General features: G+C 34.7%; 2 protein-coding genes across 3 annotated transcripts in view; one reads left to right on the top strand and one right to left on the bottom strand.

Moving 5' to 3' along the window:
* Positions 1–480: 480 nt before the first annotated feature.
* dnaja3a (DnaJ heat shock protein family (Hsp40) member A3a) lies at positions 481–14043 on the bottom strand. The gene is made up of 11 exons (XM_058771803.1): positions 13772–14043; positions 12276–12412; positions 11280–11363; positions 11002–11202; positions 6621–6773; positions 6398–6545; positions 6247–6311; positions 5311–5439; positions 4427–4542; positions 4248–4345; positions 481–1032 (listed from the first exon to the last, which is right to left on the bottom strand). Exons 1-11 carry the CDS (start codon positions 13965–13967, stop codon positions 1010–1012), a joined length of 1350 nt encoding a protein of 449 aa, XP_058627786.1. The 5' UTR covers positions 13968–14043; the 3' UTR covers positions 481–1009.
* A 1362-nt stretch (positions 14044–15405) lies between these two features.
* Positions 15406–17061, top strand: part of coro7 (coronin 7) — a 166194-nt gene continuing 164538 nt past the window's right edge. Inside the window, exon 1 of one of the 2 annotated variants that reach the window (XM_058771630.1) lies at positions 15406–15583. In XM_058771630.1, coding sequence (XP_058627613.1) covers positions 15524–15583 — 60 coding nt within the window. In that variant the 5' untranslated portion in view covers positions 15406–15523. The remainder of the gene's footprint in view (positions 15584–17061) is intronic. The other variant, XM_058771632.1, reaches the window with a different exon arrangement.

Genomic DNA, 17061 nt, shown 5'->3' on the forward strand with positions numbered 1-17061 from the left:
ATTTAGTCTCATATTAAATGCACAATTTTAAGTCTTTTGGCTTTACTTTCATATTTTTAATGTTTACATGCAGTTCAGAGTCCTGTCACATAGGCTTCCATAAGTGCGTTAGTATAAACACGATTTTTGTGTCATTTCTTACAAACTGAAGGAGGAGTTTAAATTATTTTCTATGGCAACTGACAGTGTATCACAGAAATTATATCGCCTACAAACCAGGAAATTCATTCAGGATGCGGTTACAGCCAAACTAATAACGTTAGCTGTCCGATTGTTAGATTTTAAATCAGCGGGGTTGAGGCATCAGAAGTAACTAAGCTGATTTATGGAAAGTAACTGTAATATTATTACTGAAATCTTATTAGTAATTAGTTACACTACTAGTTACTGCAAAAAGTAATTACAGTAACTAAATTACTAGTAACTAGTTACTGCCCAACACTGCAATACACACACACCATATATTCAACAACAAAGTCATTTACAGTTGTCACACAGAGACTTTATTAATTTTTGCATATTTTTTACAACGACACATTAAAATGATTTAATATTAACAGCTGTCTATGTACACTGCTAATCAAGCAGAAGGAGGTTACGCTCAGTGAGGTGTCAGCACAAACAAAGATCTTGAACATTATTCTGAAATTATATTGTTACTGAAGTAAAGATTTCCAATCATTTGTGAATCGCTTCAAAACATCAGAAAAGGAAAGACTTGACTATGTAAAACCTTAATGTAAAAGTTCAGACCAAAGACAAGATCTATGGTTCATGTTGGCGCTAAGGCTGATATCACAATATTTTAGGTAAGACGGGTAAATGTGTAGATCATATTCCTCTGGGATCTTCTCTTAAATGTCAATAATGCATCCACAGATCTTCCTTATTTGTCGTTTCTGAGGAGCGTTCAAGATGAACTCAATGCTGCATGTCCACAGCAGAAGACTCGCTTCCTTCTCTTCTATGTCCTTCAGGTTTACTGTGAATCTGAATCTCCACTAAAGTCTCAATTTCCAGTGGATCTTTTACCTGTAAAAACAAACAAATACAAGAATGAATCTGAGATCCAATAGGGTTTTACAATCTTTTAAATGCCTACGACGCTCATCTGAGAGCAAGAGATCCCAATCCTGAAATTTAAAGGCGTTTATTTTACCCAATTTACACTGTGAAAAATAAAAATGTGAAAATATTTAATTTATATTAATATTTTACATTATTTTTTATAGTACTGCATTTACTCATTTTAATATTTGTATTTATTTTATTTGTTTATTCATGATGTTTTAATCTAATGTTTATTTACTTTAATTTCTATTTTTATATATATATATATATATATATATATATATATATATATATATATATATATATATATATATGGCTCGAAATTAACTTGGTAGCACTGGTGCTCCCAACTTTAAAAAGTTAAGAGCACCCACCAAAAATTAATGAGCACCATAACTACAAATTATATATTAACAGATTTCATCTTTACATTATTAACTTTAATGCAGATTGGTTAATATATTAGCTGTCAATCACCCAGTCACTGCTTTCCACTGTCAGGTGACAGGGAGCTAACTACCGCGGGAAATGCAAAGGGCTGAAGAAGAGAGAAAATGAAAAGAAACTGACAGATTTCTTTCGTAAACCACCGAAGTTAATCTGAGTTTGGTTAAACACAGAGAGAGAGCTCCTCTTTGGCGAGGGTTAGGATGGTGTATGCCGTGTTAAATTTTACATTCAGCTCTGCCAATTGCGCAGAACGGCTGGCAGCTAGGGGTGTGCAATATTGACAAAAAATAATATCTCTATATTTTCTAGGATAGAAATTGATAATGAGAATTAGACGATATTTTGCTTGTGGTATTGTGCTGATCTTGTGTTATTGTGCTGGTAGTCTTAAGGACTACCGTGGACAGCTGATTTTGATATTCTTCATATTCTGTGTGGTGGTCAGTTCACAACAGTGATAGAAATTAATCTTTTCCAATAAGTTTAAATTGATTTAAATTGAGTTTAAAGCAAATTAAATCAATATCAACAAAATTCATCTTTGAATTTGAATTTTGAATTTCTGAAGTGGCATTTAGATGCACTTCCACCCTGCTTAATGCAGGACATGAATGCATTTAACCTGCAGTTACACATGCATATATAATGCTTTAAAACTGCAAACATAAAACGTTGAATACTGATATTTGAAATTATTAAAAAAAATAATAATAATAATAAAAAAAAGATACTTTAAATGTGAAATTACAATCGCCAATAGGTGGTATCAAGTCACTGTTAATAAGTGAGTCACTGCGATTGAACCGAATCATTTAAACTGTTGAATCATTCAGGAACGAAACACTGTCATGTTGCTCAGAGACGCGAAAGTGTGTGGCTTTGTTTGGGAAATATGGTGAAAACAGGAAATATGGTGTCTACAACGTAAGTCTCTTAATATTAACTTCTTATTTATTGAACTGTTAAAATCAATATCACATTTGTAATATGCTGATTTTTGGAGGAAAAAACGGCACTGTTCGTGTGATATTAACTATATGAAATGATATAAAGCCCCCATATCTTGAATTTTGTTATGCATTTTAATAGGCTGAATCATGCAGTGAAAGCGCACGCGCACTAGTCTAACCTGCTAGACTTCATCACGTTATGTATGCGTGCACTATCTGTAGGTGTTTGGTTTGGTTTTTGCAATAAAACGTTACTCGATAATGTCAAATCGCACATCGTTAAAACAACAATTACGATATTATCGCAGCCCCTTACGTGAGCATCCTGCCAATTAAAGGCCTTAACGATTGAACCTGATGATCCTGAACATTTTGCCACATACTTCTCCCTGCATTTCTTGTGTTTGGCACTCTCTCCGTGTTTAACCAAGCTCTCGAGCTTAAAATGTGTAGATTCGGTGGCGAATGCTGTTAGTGTTCCTGCAAACTCCGTCCCACAGGCTTTAAAGTGAAGCAGTGCATAGAGCACAGTGCGTTTTCACAGCGGAGCCTCTCGAAGTCTTTCAACTATTCTCTCCGAAAACTGTACGCCGCCTTTTCGGCTGCTGGGTCAACATTCAGCTCATGATCGCTATCACCAGCACCATTATTTGTAACTTTAGGTGGTTTACAAAAGAAATCTGTCAGTGTTTCCTTTCATTTTCTCTCAGCCCTTTGCATTTCCCGCGGTACCGTCGTTAGGTCCCGGTCACCTGACAGCGGAAAGCAGTGACTGAGTGATTGACAGCTAATATTAACCAATAAAATCTGCATTAAATTTAAGAACGTAAAGATGAAGTTATGTAACGTTTGATAGAACAGCAGATTAATCATGATTAATCACAAATTTAAAATACTAGGATTTACCTGTAAATGTGTTGAAGTAAAGAAATGCATGACAAACTAGTTTAAGGAAACTTCCGCCAGGTACGAGACATAATCCTTATTATTCTTTTATCATTATTCTTTTGTTTTTATTCAGCCATTATCAGCCTTTAAACTGGCAATAAAACGTTTACCAAGCCACATCGCTTCAATCCCAGTATACATTTACCCAACTATTATCAAAAGTATTTCTAAATAAATACAACAAAACATTTCTTGCGACCGTACGTGAAGTATTATGACAAAATGCATTATGAAGAAGAATTGGACCTGTTCTGCAGCTGCATTAGAGCTAATATTAGCATCATGCTACATAAGAATTTATGATATTGTGTTTGTAATAACTTCCTTTTACGATCACATGTGGAATTTGGTCGTTTATATATATCTCTGTAATCAATTCCAGCACTCCTTAGGGGCCCCAGTATATGAAAATCCCTAATTTTATATTAAATGCAGAGCTGATTATATACCATTAATCTACTTACTTATCTAATTTTATTATCTAAAAATGTATTCATACATTTGTAAGTGTCTAAATACTTTTTTGGAGGCACTGAATTCAGAAACAGCCACAAACCAGATACTGAACCTCGAAAATAGCGCTTTATTCAGGCTTTCCCAATCCTTACAATCATTAAAAAGGATTTCAGGGAGTTATGTCTTAAAACAAATCATCCTACCTAGTTTGTGGCTATCAGGAAGAGCTAAACATTCTCTTTAATTTGGAGAAAAAGCCTGTGCCGGTCTGATCACTGCCCCTCCTGGACAGAGACAGGTACCGGTTGTAGCATTAGCACCTCAGATTCTAGAGGTGAATAATCTACCGCACTGCTCCAGTGATGACTGTACCTGTGGTGGTGCTGGTCACTCCATTGACGGTTCCCTCCACATCGGTCTCGTCCTCCGCGTAACTCATCATGAGGGCTCGCTGCCGGTCCGTCAACATCCTGGACAGAAGACATATGGATGGATCAGTTTAACCTTTAACAGCAGCAAAACAAGTCCTTACGTCACGTGTATAAACTTACTTTGGGATTTTGATCTTGACGTGGACGTAGTGGTCGCCATAACCGTAGCCACTGACCCGTGGAATACCTTTACCAGAGAGCCGGATCCTCTGGTCGGCATGGATCCCAGATGGGATCTACAAAAACATTCACTGAGTGAATAACTGTTTTTATATGCAGAAGAATATCTAAAATTGAGGAGTAGTTCACTCAAAAATGAAAATTTGTTGAAAATGCACTCACTCTCAGACCATCAAAAATTTGAAGAAATTTAGCATTTTATCACTTGCTCACCAATGGATCCTCTGCAGTGAATGGGTGCCGTCAGAATGAGAGTCCAAACAGCTGATAAAAACACAATAATCCACACCACTCCAGTCCATTATTGTCTTCAGAAGCAAAAACGGCGTGCTTATAAGAAATAAACCCATCGAGACCTTTGAACTTTAAACCATTGCTTTGGCCAAAATTTTAGTCTATAATCCATAATAACGTTTCTTCCAGTGAAAAAGTTCATCCATTGCTGTCCTCTAATATCAAAATCCACCAACATATTTAACTGGTTTGGACTGTTTACACTTGTAAATAGTGCTCGATCTGTGTATATTTCTCTCCTGATTCAGACGAGATGACTTTTCACTGGAGAAAGCAATATTTTGAATAGAGGACTCATATTTTGTCCAGAAGCAACAGTTTTTATCAGTTGTTTGGACTCTCATTCTGACGGCACCCATTCACTGCAGAGGATACACTGGTGAACAACTGATGAAATTTCGGAATCTTTTCCAATGAAGAAACAAACTCATCTACATCTTGGGTGAGCTGAGGGTGAGTACATTTTCATAAATTCATTTTAGGTGAACTGCTGCTTTAATTTTACAATATGGTGATGTTAAATGTCCCACCGAGAGATTGACGGTCTCGTAGAGTCCTTGTGCTCTGACCGTGCCGCCCAGTATGGCCTGAGCCACAGAGATCATGACATCAGAGTGAATGTCAGCACCGTCTCTCCTGAAGACTGGACTCTTCTGGACCTGAGAGCATCAACGCAGTGTCAAATATACAAGTAAATAAACAGCACAGAGGATGTGATCAGGGTTATACATGATCACAACGGCCAACAGCCCAGAATGTTCCTGCATAATCCAGTCCATTCACTACAAAGAGACATCAGTCTTCAGACTGAGAGACTAAATAAGTACCAATAGTCCTTATATAGGGACAGAAAGCTCTGCACACAGCAGATCATTTAGATGGGTACATAGACATGATATCTGAATTGTTAACAAATATTAGCTTTTAAATTTTTGAGAAGCAAATAAAATAATTTCCCCAAATATTTCAAAGGTATTAAACACTTTTCTGCTGTAAATTATAAATGTTTGGAAAAACTTTACTGGTAGCAAATAAAATAGTAAATTGGAGCTATAGTGTGATTATTATTAATAATTATAAAGAAAGAAATCTGTCGAAACAAATTTTTAACACCAGCTATCAGCAAAGACAGAAAAAAAAAATTATCAAAATGTATAACACTATTAAAAAGTACTAATACATAAAAAAAAATAATATTTAAAAAAATGTTAATGAAAATATGTAGAAATTTGTAAAATAAAAATGTATTATAACATTTAATATGTATTATATTTTAAAGAAATGTATTATAATTAAATATCATAAAATAAATACCATATATACATACAAACACATTTTCAACATGGACTTTGATTTACAGTATATACACCACAGGGCTGTAGAATTATTCATTCGGATTGGTTGACTTAAATGTAATCTCTACAACGTATGCTTCGGAAACCTGAAAACAGTGGTGATGTACTCACTCTGAATGTAATGAAGATCTCTTTCTTCCCCAAAGGCATTCGGACCGTCTGCCCATCCTCGATTCCTGAATGTCACAGTAAACAAACCCTCAAAACTCACTCCATTCCCTGAAGCCAGTGTCTCTTCACTGAAGAGAAGCAGCTAACTCACCGGCAGGAACAGGCACCGTGATGCTCCTCCTCTGTTTGGTCTGTCCCGTCCCCCGGCACGCCGTACAGGGCGAGGTGATGACCGAGCCCCTCCCGCCACAGCGCCGGCAGGTGGAGCGCATCACGAAGGGCCCCGTGTTCACCGTCTCCTGCAGGGACGAACCATAGATGCTGAGTCATCAGACACGTCTAAATGAGCTGATGTGCTCAAGGGCGTCACTTACCATGCCTGTCCCGTTGCAGCTGCCGCAGTGCTGGACTTTGGATCCGGGCTCATGGCCTCTGCCGCCGCAGCGCTGACACGTGTCCTCGATGTGGACCGTCATCTCCTTATTCACTCCTTTAGCAGCCTGAGCGAACGTGAGCTCCATCACATACTGTTACCAAACAGAACAGAGGGTTCATTGAGCGTCTAGAGCTCTATGATTTCAATGATGCTGGAAATGCAGACAGAATTGTGGAACCCAGGCATAAAAATGGAATTTACTGTATAGCGCAGGACATCATGGAAATTGACGCATTTTGAAATAAATGAAGCAAGGCAACACAATAAATCACACACTCAAAACCGTGAAAGAGCATCAGTAATTATTAAATTATTAAATAGATAATATATAAATGATTAAAAAGGACTGCTTTGACAATCGTTTAATGCACAGCTAGCCGTTGATTATCCCGTTTATGCCATGGTCATTTCCCAGCATTCACATATTAAAGATGGTAATAATATTTGCGCTGCAATATTTGACCGGAACAATAAAAATGATGGTTATTTTCGTCTGTATTACTATTCAGCTGTAACTGTATGTTACTATAGTTACCGATGTTTATAGGAAGCGCATTAATATAGAACATGATTAAACTGACCTGGAACTACCTGTGCAGTTCAACAAATTTAATCAACACCTGCCAGCCAATCAGAATTGATTATTCAGACAGACCATGGCATAATATAATTATTATTAGTAGTATATCATTATTTTATGGAACATTAAGAGATTTTAACATCCAAGTTTGAATTTATACAGTTCCAATGTGTAGAACTTTATCTGACACCTCCAATAATAAATAAATACCGCAATGTTTTATCATAAATTAATGGTTATATTTTAATTTAATGTCATTTTAAAGGATTGATTAATTTGTGAAGTTTTATGAATTCAATTAAACATCTTTAATGACTAAAATTGAATTAAACCATTAAAATGGAATCCAGAAAATTCACTTTGGGAAAAAAATAAATACATATATTACTGCTCTCTCTCTCTCTCTCTCTCTCTATATATATATAAATATATAAAAAAATAGAGCTGGGTAGTAACTGATTACATGTAATCTGGATTCTGTAATCAGATTCCAAAAATGTAGTACTTGTAATTAGAGTAAATTACATTTTAAAATAATCAGACTACAGTTACTTTTTTTATGGATTACATATTCACACACTAGCAATAAATTCATAATTCATTGATTCTCCCTAATTTCTCTTTTTCATCTTTTAAATTTCCCTTTCTAAAATAGCCTACCAATTATTTACATATATATGTATATATAGTCCAGTTTTGTGGACATTCACACAAAGATCAGTCATTATCAGGTGGCGAAAGAATTTGAGCAGTGGATTTACAAAAATCATTTCAGTTTTAAGAAGGGTTTCAATATTTCATCAACTACTGATGAACACATTCATTTTTATTTGAATTATTACTCTGTAGGTTTTTTTAACCATGTATTATTAATTATAACTAATTAAAATGCACATATTCACGTTATTTCTTATTTACATGTAATGCAGGCATTCCAAAACTTTTTCTCATCTAAACCTTATTCACCAAATATATTTGCTTTAAGTACCCCTGAGATTTTAAAATAAATATTTCAATAATTAAGTATGACATTTGCATGTTCACGGTTTCTTTGATGTTGATTAATGATCACATGGCATGCAGGTAAATAAAAATATTTCATCTTTTTTAGTAAGCGTTTTATTTAAAACAAAGTCTGTAGAAATACAAAGATGGTTCACTCCTATATTTATGAATGGGAGAAACTGTAACGCGCAATATGGAGGACTAGTTCCACCTTCTAAATGAAAGAGCCATATTTCCCATAGAAACCTGGGGCACGTTCAAGCTCAAACCAGTGTGCAACGTTTTGCAATGGTTTCTGGGTTGAACGACATGTTTCCTGGAAACGGTGTGCAACGGGGTTTGCGATATGTTTTCTCATCAGCAGCAACATGTATAACCACGCGGTATTAAAGAGACAGCTCGCACAATGGGTCCAAGTAAAGTTGTTTACAAATGTGTTTGATGCAGCCAGTATATGCAACAATTGAAGATATTAGAAGACATGTTAGTTTTATAGTAACAATATAGCATATCAACATGATGATGTAGTTGTTTATATTTTTAGCTTCATTGCAAGTCAAGTTTATATACAGTATATACCAAATTTCATACACAATGGTAATTCAGTGTTTTACATAAGAATGGATGGCAAGGGCAGTGACTGTAACATTGAGCATATTTTGCAGTATTAAACAGTATTTATTTCATCAGGCTCCAAAAATTCTTCAAAAAGAACACAAAGAATGGCCTTCTCAGCTGCCGTAGTTGCAACTCTTGCGTCATCAGAACAGAGTGTTCAACACACCAATGTTTCCGTTTAAAAATGTTTTGCAATGTTTTGTTGGGGCTGAACGCAGCCCTGACTAGAACAGCCACTGCACATGCGCAGTAAGCATGTTATGACTCTGCACATTGGCTGGTCTAGCCTGAAAAATAAGCTTTTTAAACGCTATTTGAGCATAAGAAACAACATTCATGGGGCAATTCATTTCAGATTTTTGTTGCTGATGTGACATATGGAATTTAATTGTGAGTTCAGCGAGCAGTTTTTGAGATTTCAGGATTCCCCCCCATTCATTAAGATGATTTGCTGCCCGGAGGCATTGCAAATATGGCCGCCGAGTGAAGAGACTTATTTTCATTTTTTATGATTGAATTATTTGTCAGCTTTTCATTAAACTCACAACCCCTCTGCAGTTCCTTTACAAACCCTAGTTTATATAATGTTTAATGAACTTTATGTTGTAAATTACAACGAATGGAACAAGTTTTCTTACTCTGCATTTTTTTTTTACATCATTATGGTACAAGATAATGCTATTTAAATCAATGTGATAAACGAGTTAAATCAAAAGTAATCTATAAGTAATCTGATTATATTACCTAAAATGTGTAATGTAACGGATTACGTTACTGACTACAATTTGCATCATGCAATCTGGAATCAGTAACGGATTACAATTTGTAAGTAATCTACCCAGCTCTGTATATACATATTAGGGCTGTCAATCGTTTACATTTTTTAATCGTGATTAATCGCATGATTGTCACGAGTTATCTCGTGATTAATTGCAACTTAATCGCACATTTGTTTTTGTTCTAAATGTACCTTAAATTAATACTTTTCAAGTTTTTAATACTCTAATCGACATGGACATGCTTTATGCAGATGTATGTTTATTATTATTGAAACCATAGTCAACAGAGCATAAAGAGTAGACATGTTTCAAAGGTCATATATGTTTTTCAAAGAACTTGTTCATGTCTACTAGACACATGAAAAAAATTACATAGAAATACCAGGTTCCCATTACTTCTCTTTCTATGCACTGAGCAATTTACTTACACAAACCTGTTTACATTTTTGCAGGACAGGGCAGCTCACTTCTTCTGAACATGCAAAATGTTTATTATTAGATTTGTTTGGCTCTCTGTGCCCACATGCTGTATTTTGATGCAGCTAAATTCTCAATAAAATTGTTTTCATTGGTATATTTGACTGTTTCTGTTGTCAGACAACGGAATGAATAAGAAATAGTGACTGAAACTAATTAAGACTAGGCTACATAACCAGCTCTCCCTTCCAAGATGTTAATCTGCACAAAAACCCTGATAATCGAGCCGTCGTCTGATGAAATCAAATACACATAAGATATACACAATAGCTGTGCTTTTGGCTATACTTGCATGTAAAATTAGAGAAGCAACATAATATCTGTGTTTAACTGAAAGCGTTGCTCCTCTCCGCCGCTTGCTGAACAATGCAGACACACAGAGAGAGAAAGAAAGGTGTGTGTGCATGCGCTGGGAAGGCAAGACCTGGCGCTGCAGTTCTAGCGAGTCTCAGAAACTAAATAAGGTTTAGGCAAACCCTAAAGATTTGTCGCTAGGCACTTTTTGTGGGGGGGTTGGGTCACTAAAGGGGTCTGCCACGTCGCTAAGTTGGCAACACTATGCATCTCCATTTCTCCAACTACGGGCTAGGCCATGGGTCAAACAGAAAATGCGCCCTGCGTTAATCACGCATGAATAAAATTAGTGCCGTTAAAATGAATTTCCGTTAACGCATTATTGACGCGTTAACTTTGACAGCACTAATATTATATATATATATATATAAAAGTATAAAAATATATAATAATAATAATAATAATAATAATAATAATAATAATAATATGCATGTATGTTTGTATTTGGGAAAAATAAAACTGAGCCCTTATTGTCCAGTGTATGCTGAACACAGACCACATCTGACCTCTTGTGGCTGATCGAAGATGGCGTTGAAATCCCCAAAGCCTCCAGAAAACTCGCCAAAGATCTTGCGGAAAAGCTCCTTGGGGTTGATGCTGCTCCCTCCGCTCCAGTACTGCTGATGTCCCGCACCGGCCTGACCCGCGTCAAACCCAGCAGAGCCGTACATGTCATACTGTTTCCTCTTCCCCTCGTCACTGAGCACCTGAGGACAAAACATTCAGTCACTCATTATTCCACACCGATGCCAGAACAAGCTTTCACAGAGCAAACGCTTCAAACCTCATAGGCCTCAGCGAGCTGTGCAAACTTCTCCTTCGCTTGAGGGTCGTCTTTGTTAGTGTCAGGATGATACTTCTTTGCCATCTGAATGAGGGAAAACAGAAACACAAACTGTCAAATGCCAAAAATTAGACTGGAAATAGTCGTCACACTTTTTACTCCAGTGAACATTTCATCTAAATGTGGAAAATTCATCTAACACTAGAAATCTGCTGTTTATTATGTGAAGCTTTAGTCTGAATTTATATATTCATAATAACAGCAAACACAGATATTTTTTTTTATTTTTTATTTTTTAAGTATAATATAAAAAAAAATTGATTACTACAAATACATTTAGTACTAATAAATATAATTCAAATATATAAATTATATGAGCATAGTATATTATATATTAACACAATAGTATTAATGTTATATATTAAATATTATATATTAATGTACTTTTATACAATATATTATTATTATTAATCTATATTATAAAATAAACAGCAAACATTTAGGGGAACATATATTTGCAAAAAATTGGGATTTTTCTGAGCTGGAAAACGTACATTATTTTAAGACGACATTCAGTTTGTCCATTTGCTTTGCAAACCTGCTGCTTATTAACAATGATTTGTGAAAAATATTATTTTCTTATATTATAAACTACTATCTCGAGTACAGCAGTCATTGTAAGGTATTATAGGCTATTTTTAATTACTATTTAAGGGCCATTTTTATCTGTTTATTGTTTTATTAATGAATAAATTAAAGAATTATAGCAACAAAACAATACAGCAAAAAAACTAAAACAAAACAAAACTATTGTCATGGCCAATAGAAAATGTAAATAATTGATATGTATAAAACATGCATCACTGCTAGCATTTATGTAATTATCCTTCTGACTCAAATCATAGTTACTAAAATACAACATTTTTGTGACAACTAGCCCCGGTCTCCATTCACAATAAGACGACAAACACACAGCAGTCAGGTGTGTAGTATTACCTGGTAATAAGCTTTCTTAATCTCATTCTGCGCGGCTGTGCGTGGAACCCCAAGGATCTGGTAGAAATCCTGTTTTCTAGCAGGAGAGCTGGTGTGGAACGACATCTTACAGACGACATGAGAAGAAGGGCTCAACGCTGTGACACACAACACTATCATTACAATTATGAACACCATACTTACCATTGTTTTAATATGATAACATTAAGTGTAGCAACTACAGCATTTTATAACAAATACCACAGACAGAACCCTTATAAAACTGATACAATTTAGTTCCCCACATTAAACCAATAAATAGTGACATACAATATTCAACGTAAAGCCAGTAAACGTGCAGCTAAGAATATGCTTTAGAAAAATGTTTAGAAATATAACTGTCAGTCCCAATTTTAATTAATTAATCAATTCATGAATTACAAATATGTGGGTTATTTTTAAAGGAATAAATTACTATTATTATTGCTGTTGTGCTAATACTTTAAATTATTAAAAGTATTAATTCATTATAAAATCAGTAGTTAAGTAATTAAATTACTAATTATTATCATCATAATTATACATTATATATTTTTAATATACTTTATTTTAAATTAATATACAACATATAACATTATTATAATATAAAAAATACAAATAAAGCAGTGTGTGTATATAGGGGAAAATATTAGCAAAACATAATTTTACATTTTACATAAATTTGAAAATGTAATTTTAGCTTGTCCTCCATTTACTTAATTCAATAATAAATAAATAAATAAATTAGATGAAATTTAAATGAAAATGCTTTGATTACTTTTATTCATAACAGGACTAATAGTGCCTTTATTTGTCCAGCTGACGTCACTGCTCAACTGCAACAAGGTCAGAGAAGTTCCTGTGATTTCTCCTCAGATCCTCTCTCTCTCTCTCTCTCTCTCTCTCTCACACACACACACACACACACACACTATTGATTAGGCTGCTCTTGATCAAAGCGATCACGTGTGCATGTGTTGATTTAGAGTTGAATGCAATAACTGTTTGTGTTTGCTTTCTGACCTAACATTACAAGTGAGCGTTTAATGGCTTCATCATCATGTCATCTGAAGCTGAATGTATATCAGCCCTGATTTATAAACGCATATGTTGAACTCGGAGTTAGCAGAGAGTGTGTGTGTGTGTGTACTTGTTTTTCTATTCAGGTGGGGACTTAAACCTGAATACACACAGACTCATGGGGACTCGTGTCAATAAATTGAGGTCCCCACGGGCAAACAAGCTAATAAATCACACAGAATTAAGTTTTTTGAAAATCTAAAAATGCAGAAAGTCTCCTGTAAGGGGTAGGTTTAGGTGTAGGGTTGGTGTAGGGCAATAGCACATACAGTAAGTACAGTATAAAAACCATTACGCCTATGGAATGTCCCCATTTAGATAGCTAAGTAAACGTGTGTGTGTGTGTGTGTGTGTGTGTGTGTGTGGGGGGGTTTGATGCTCAGGCCTCTGTCTCTCACCTGGCATGCCTCTCAATGTCACCGCAGTCCCGGCTCCTCCGCCGCGCCGCGTCCACACTCGGCAGCCCGACAGCGTCGAGAGACTCCTGTGCGCTCCGTCCGCGCCGGACAGGAGATGAGAGCAGGCCCGTCTGTGGCCAGAGGACGCCGCCGCCGCCATCCAGCGCGCGGAGCTGCGAGCCGCAGAGCACGCCATCTTCGCCACTCACTGACACGAGAGAGACTGCGCATGCGCGAGCGCCACACGCGTGCGCACTACTGTTGCTTAGTTCTTCTTCTTGTAGTGTTTATCGGCGGTGGGCAAGCCAACTTTTGGTGTATTACCGCCACCAACTGAACTGTACAGTGGAGTTTCTTGGTTAGTTTAGCCAATCCTATCCGATCCTAATGAGATGAAGTAGAGTGGACGGGCTCGTGAAGATCAAGTTGAGAGATTTATTCCAGCATTAAACACAATATAGTGAAATACCATATACAATGCAAAGCCGATATAATTAAAATTCGTTATACAATTCAAGATTATAATAACAGATTGACTATTTAATGAAAATAAAAATAAACAGGAAATGGACTGAATAATAGAAATAAATTACATAAAAATACAAGTACAGTGCAGCACAGTTCTTTTTCTTTCTTTTTTTTAATGCACAGATATTATTTCACACATTATGACTACCATTTTTAGACCATTTTTCTCCAACAAGAAAGGTGATTGTCATAACTGAAATAATAATAATAATAATGAAATTCCAGAAAATAGATGCAAATATAAATTAACTAATAAATATGATATATTTATTTGTTACTTGAAATAAATACATTTTAACTGAAATAAAATAAACATAAAAAGAAACTTATTTTATTTCAGCTACATTTCACTTTTAGTTTAATGAAATAAAAATGAATCAAAATTAGAAAAAGAAAGAAAAGAAAGAAAATATAATAAAAACTATATATACATGCATTTTTATAAATGCAACGAAAACGAATGAAAATGAAACTTTAACTAAAATTAAAATGAAAACAGAAAATATAAAAATCAAAATAGTAGTAAAATATGAATACAAGCTAGAATAGTATGTCAGCCATACTAAAATAGGCTAACACTGGTTCAAAGTTTTTAGTCATGTTTATTTATTTATTTATTCATTTATTTAAAGAAATATGTATTTTTTTTTCAGAAATACATATTTTTAGAAATATGTATTTATTCATCTATTCATAGGCATATGTGTGTTGTTTTAAGAGAATAGCACTTTAAAAAGAGTGTTTGATTTCTGCTTATACTTAAAAAAGTAGCTAGTAAAAAATCTAGAGAACATTTATTTTGACCAAAATACCACAGTTACTATAAATACTGTTACTACTATTCATATATATATATATATATATATATATATATATATATATATTTTTTTTTTTTTTTTTTTTTTTTTTAGTAGTACGGTATTTCAGGGTAAACAGGGTAAAAATACTTTACTGACAATTTAATTTCTTCTTTATATAGGGGTAGCGCAAGCCTGTAATATAGCTATAGGCGGAAACTACGGATCCCGGCTGCGTTTTGATCTCGCAGACGCACGCGATCTATATGTCGGGCGTGATTTGCTGCAGCGCTTGTAGAGAGAGTCGATGGTTTGTAGATCTGCGCTCTGCGTCACAAGAAACGCACTCATTCAAACGCACGCGTCGCGATCATCATCACAACACCGAGACACCCGGAAGGTTCAAACGCGCGGCCAGCAGCTCAGCATGAATCGCTTCAAGACGTCCAAATATAAGAACACCACTCCCAAAATCCCCAAGAAAGATGTGAGTAGAGGCGCGGTGCGGGAACGCGTGCGATGTGATTGAGTGTCTGGTGTTTTGGGCTCCGAGCTGAAGGAGTGGTGCAGATGCACTGATCAACTCCCAACTTCCTCCATCCTCAACTAAACATATGTGAAGCTTCATGCACGACCGTGAGGCATTAGATGCATGTGAATGTGTGCGATATGAGCGAGGATCATGCTGTCATTCGTGCTGAATCTGGTTTAAGGATCCATTCAATACAGTTGCATCGGGATTGTTTGAACTTGATATGGTTTCGATCTGATCTGCACCGTATTTTACGTATTTGATTGGAAGAAGGTAAACAAAACGGCATAAATGCATAGAATAAATTCACACGACAAACGGTCGTTAGGAAAATGTGGGAGAAATGCAAAAAAAAAAAAAAGAAATTAAACGTTGTGTATGTGATTTGCTGACCAGCTTCACTGCGATAACCAAAGGACCAAAGACTTCAATATAAATAATTAAATCAGTTAATAATTACTTGAACCAAAAGTTAAATATTCTAATTTATTTTGAATAATTAAAATAATTAAATAAATAAATAAATAATTAAATAAATAACTTTGTTTCACAAGACTATATGAATGCACTTAGAGTACACATTAAAATATTAACACGCGTTTAAAAAAAATGGCTGCATTTTAATAATTTTCTTTGCATAATAAAATATAATTTTTGCCTCTTTTAATAATAAAATACCACAAATGTCAACACTGTAAAAATCCACCTACTTCAACTTAAAACTTGAGATGGCTTGTAATTTTTAGTATAAAAGTCAAATTGGAGGTTTAAGTCATTTTAACCTAAATTATATTTAAGTGACTAGAAAATTAAAGAAATTATATATGCTTCCAAACCTTGATTTCTCAGAACGTTTTTAAATATTTATTTTAATTTTAATTTTAGTAATTTTCTTATGTGCTTTTGTCATTTTTACTTTTTAAAATATTTATATTTAGCCTTAATTTGTATTATTTCAAGTTTGAATAATATAGTTTTTAATACGTATTTTCGCCTTAATTTGTATTTATTTTAGTTTAAGACTAAGTTTTAGTAATTTTATCTGCTTTTGTCATTTTATTTTTAAAAATGAATATTTAGCAGTAATTCATATTTATTTTTTACAAAAATGCCACATTCCAAGACAAATTGGTGAATTTTATTGATTAATTTGTTTAATTATTTATTGTTTTAATTGTTTGACAGTAAATCCGAACATTTGACTTTTGGTTTATATAATTATTAATTGATTTAACAATTTAATTCGGAGCCCTTCTGCACATTGGTTTGTTATCTTGGCACTTTTTCACCTGACTGCATAGTTTTTGGGTGATAAAACTACAACTTTGCATATTCAAATCAGATGGAGTGCTCTTCAGTGATTCTAGTTTTTACAGGGACAGACAGGCTCAGATCTTGTTTCTTGTCATCATGTGTGGTGTTGTTAAATAACA

This window comes from Onychostoma macrolepis, chromosome 03 (assembly GCF_012432095.1).
Source record: "Onychostoma macrolepis isolate SWU-2019 chromosome 03, ASM1243209v1, whole genome shotgun sequence".
NCBI classification, from domain to species: Eukaryota; Metazoa; Chordata; class Actinopteri; order Cypriniformes; family Cyprinidae; genus Onychostoma; species Onychostoma macrolepis.

Excerpts from the sequence above, each read along its gene's own strand:
- dnaja3a (XM_058771803.1), bottom strand. The coding sequence starts at position 13,967 with ATGGCGTGCTCTGCGGCTCGCAGCTCCGCGCGCTGGATGGCGGCGGCG. Across the intron at positions 11,364-12,275 it reads TTAAGAAAGCTTATTACCAG|ATGGCAAAGAAGTATCATCC; the intron begins GTAATACTACAC and ends TCCCTCATTCAG. Across the intron at positions 6,312-6,397 it reads CACGGTGCCTGTTCCTGCCG|GAATCGAGGATGGGCAGACG; the intron begins GTGAGTTAGCTG and ends TGTGACATTCAG.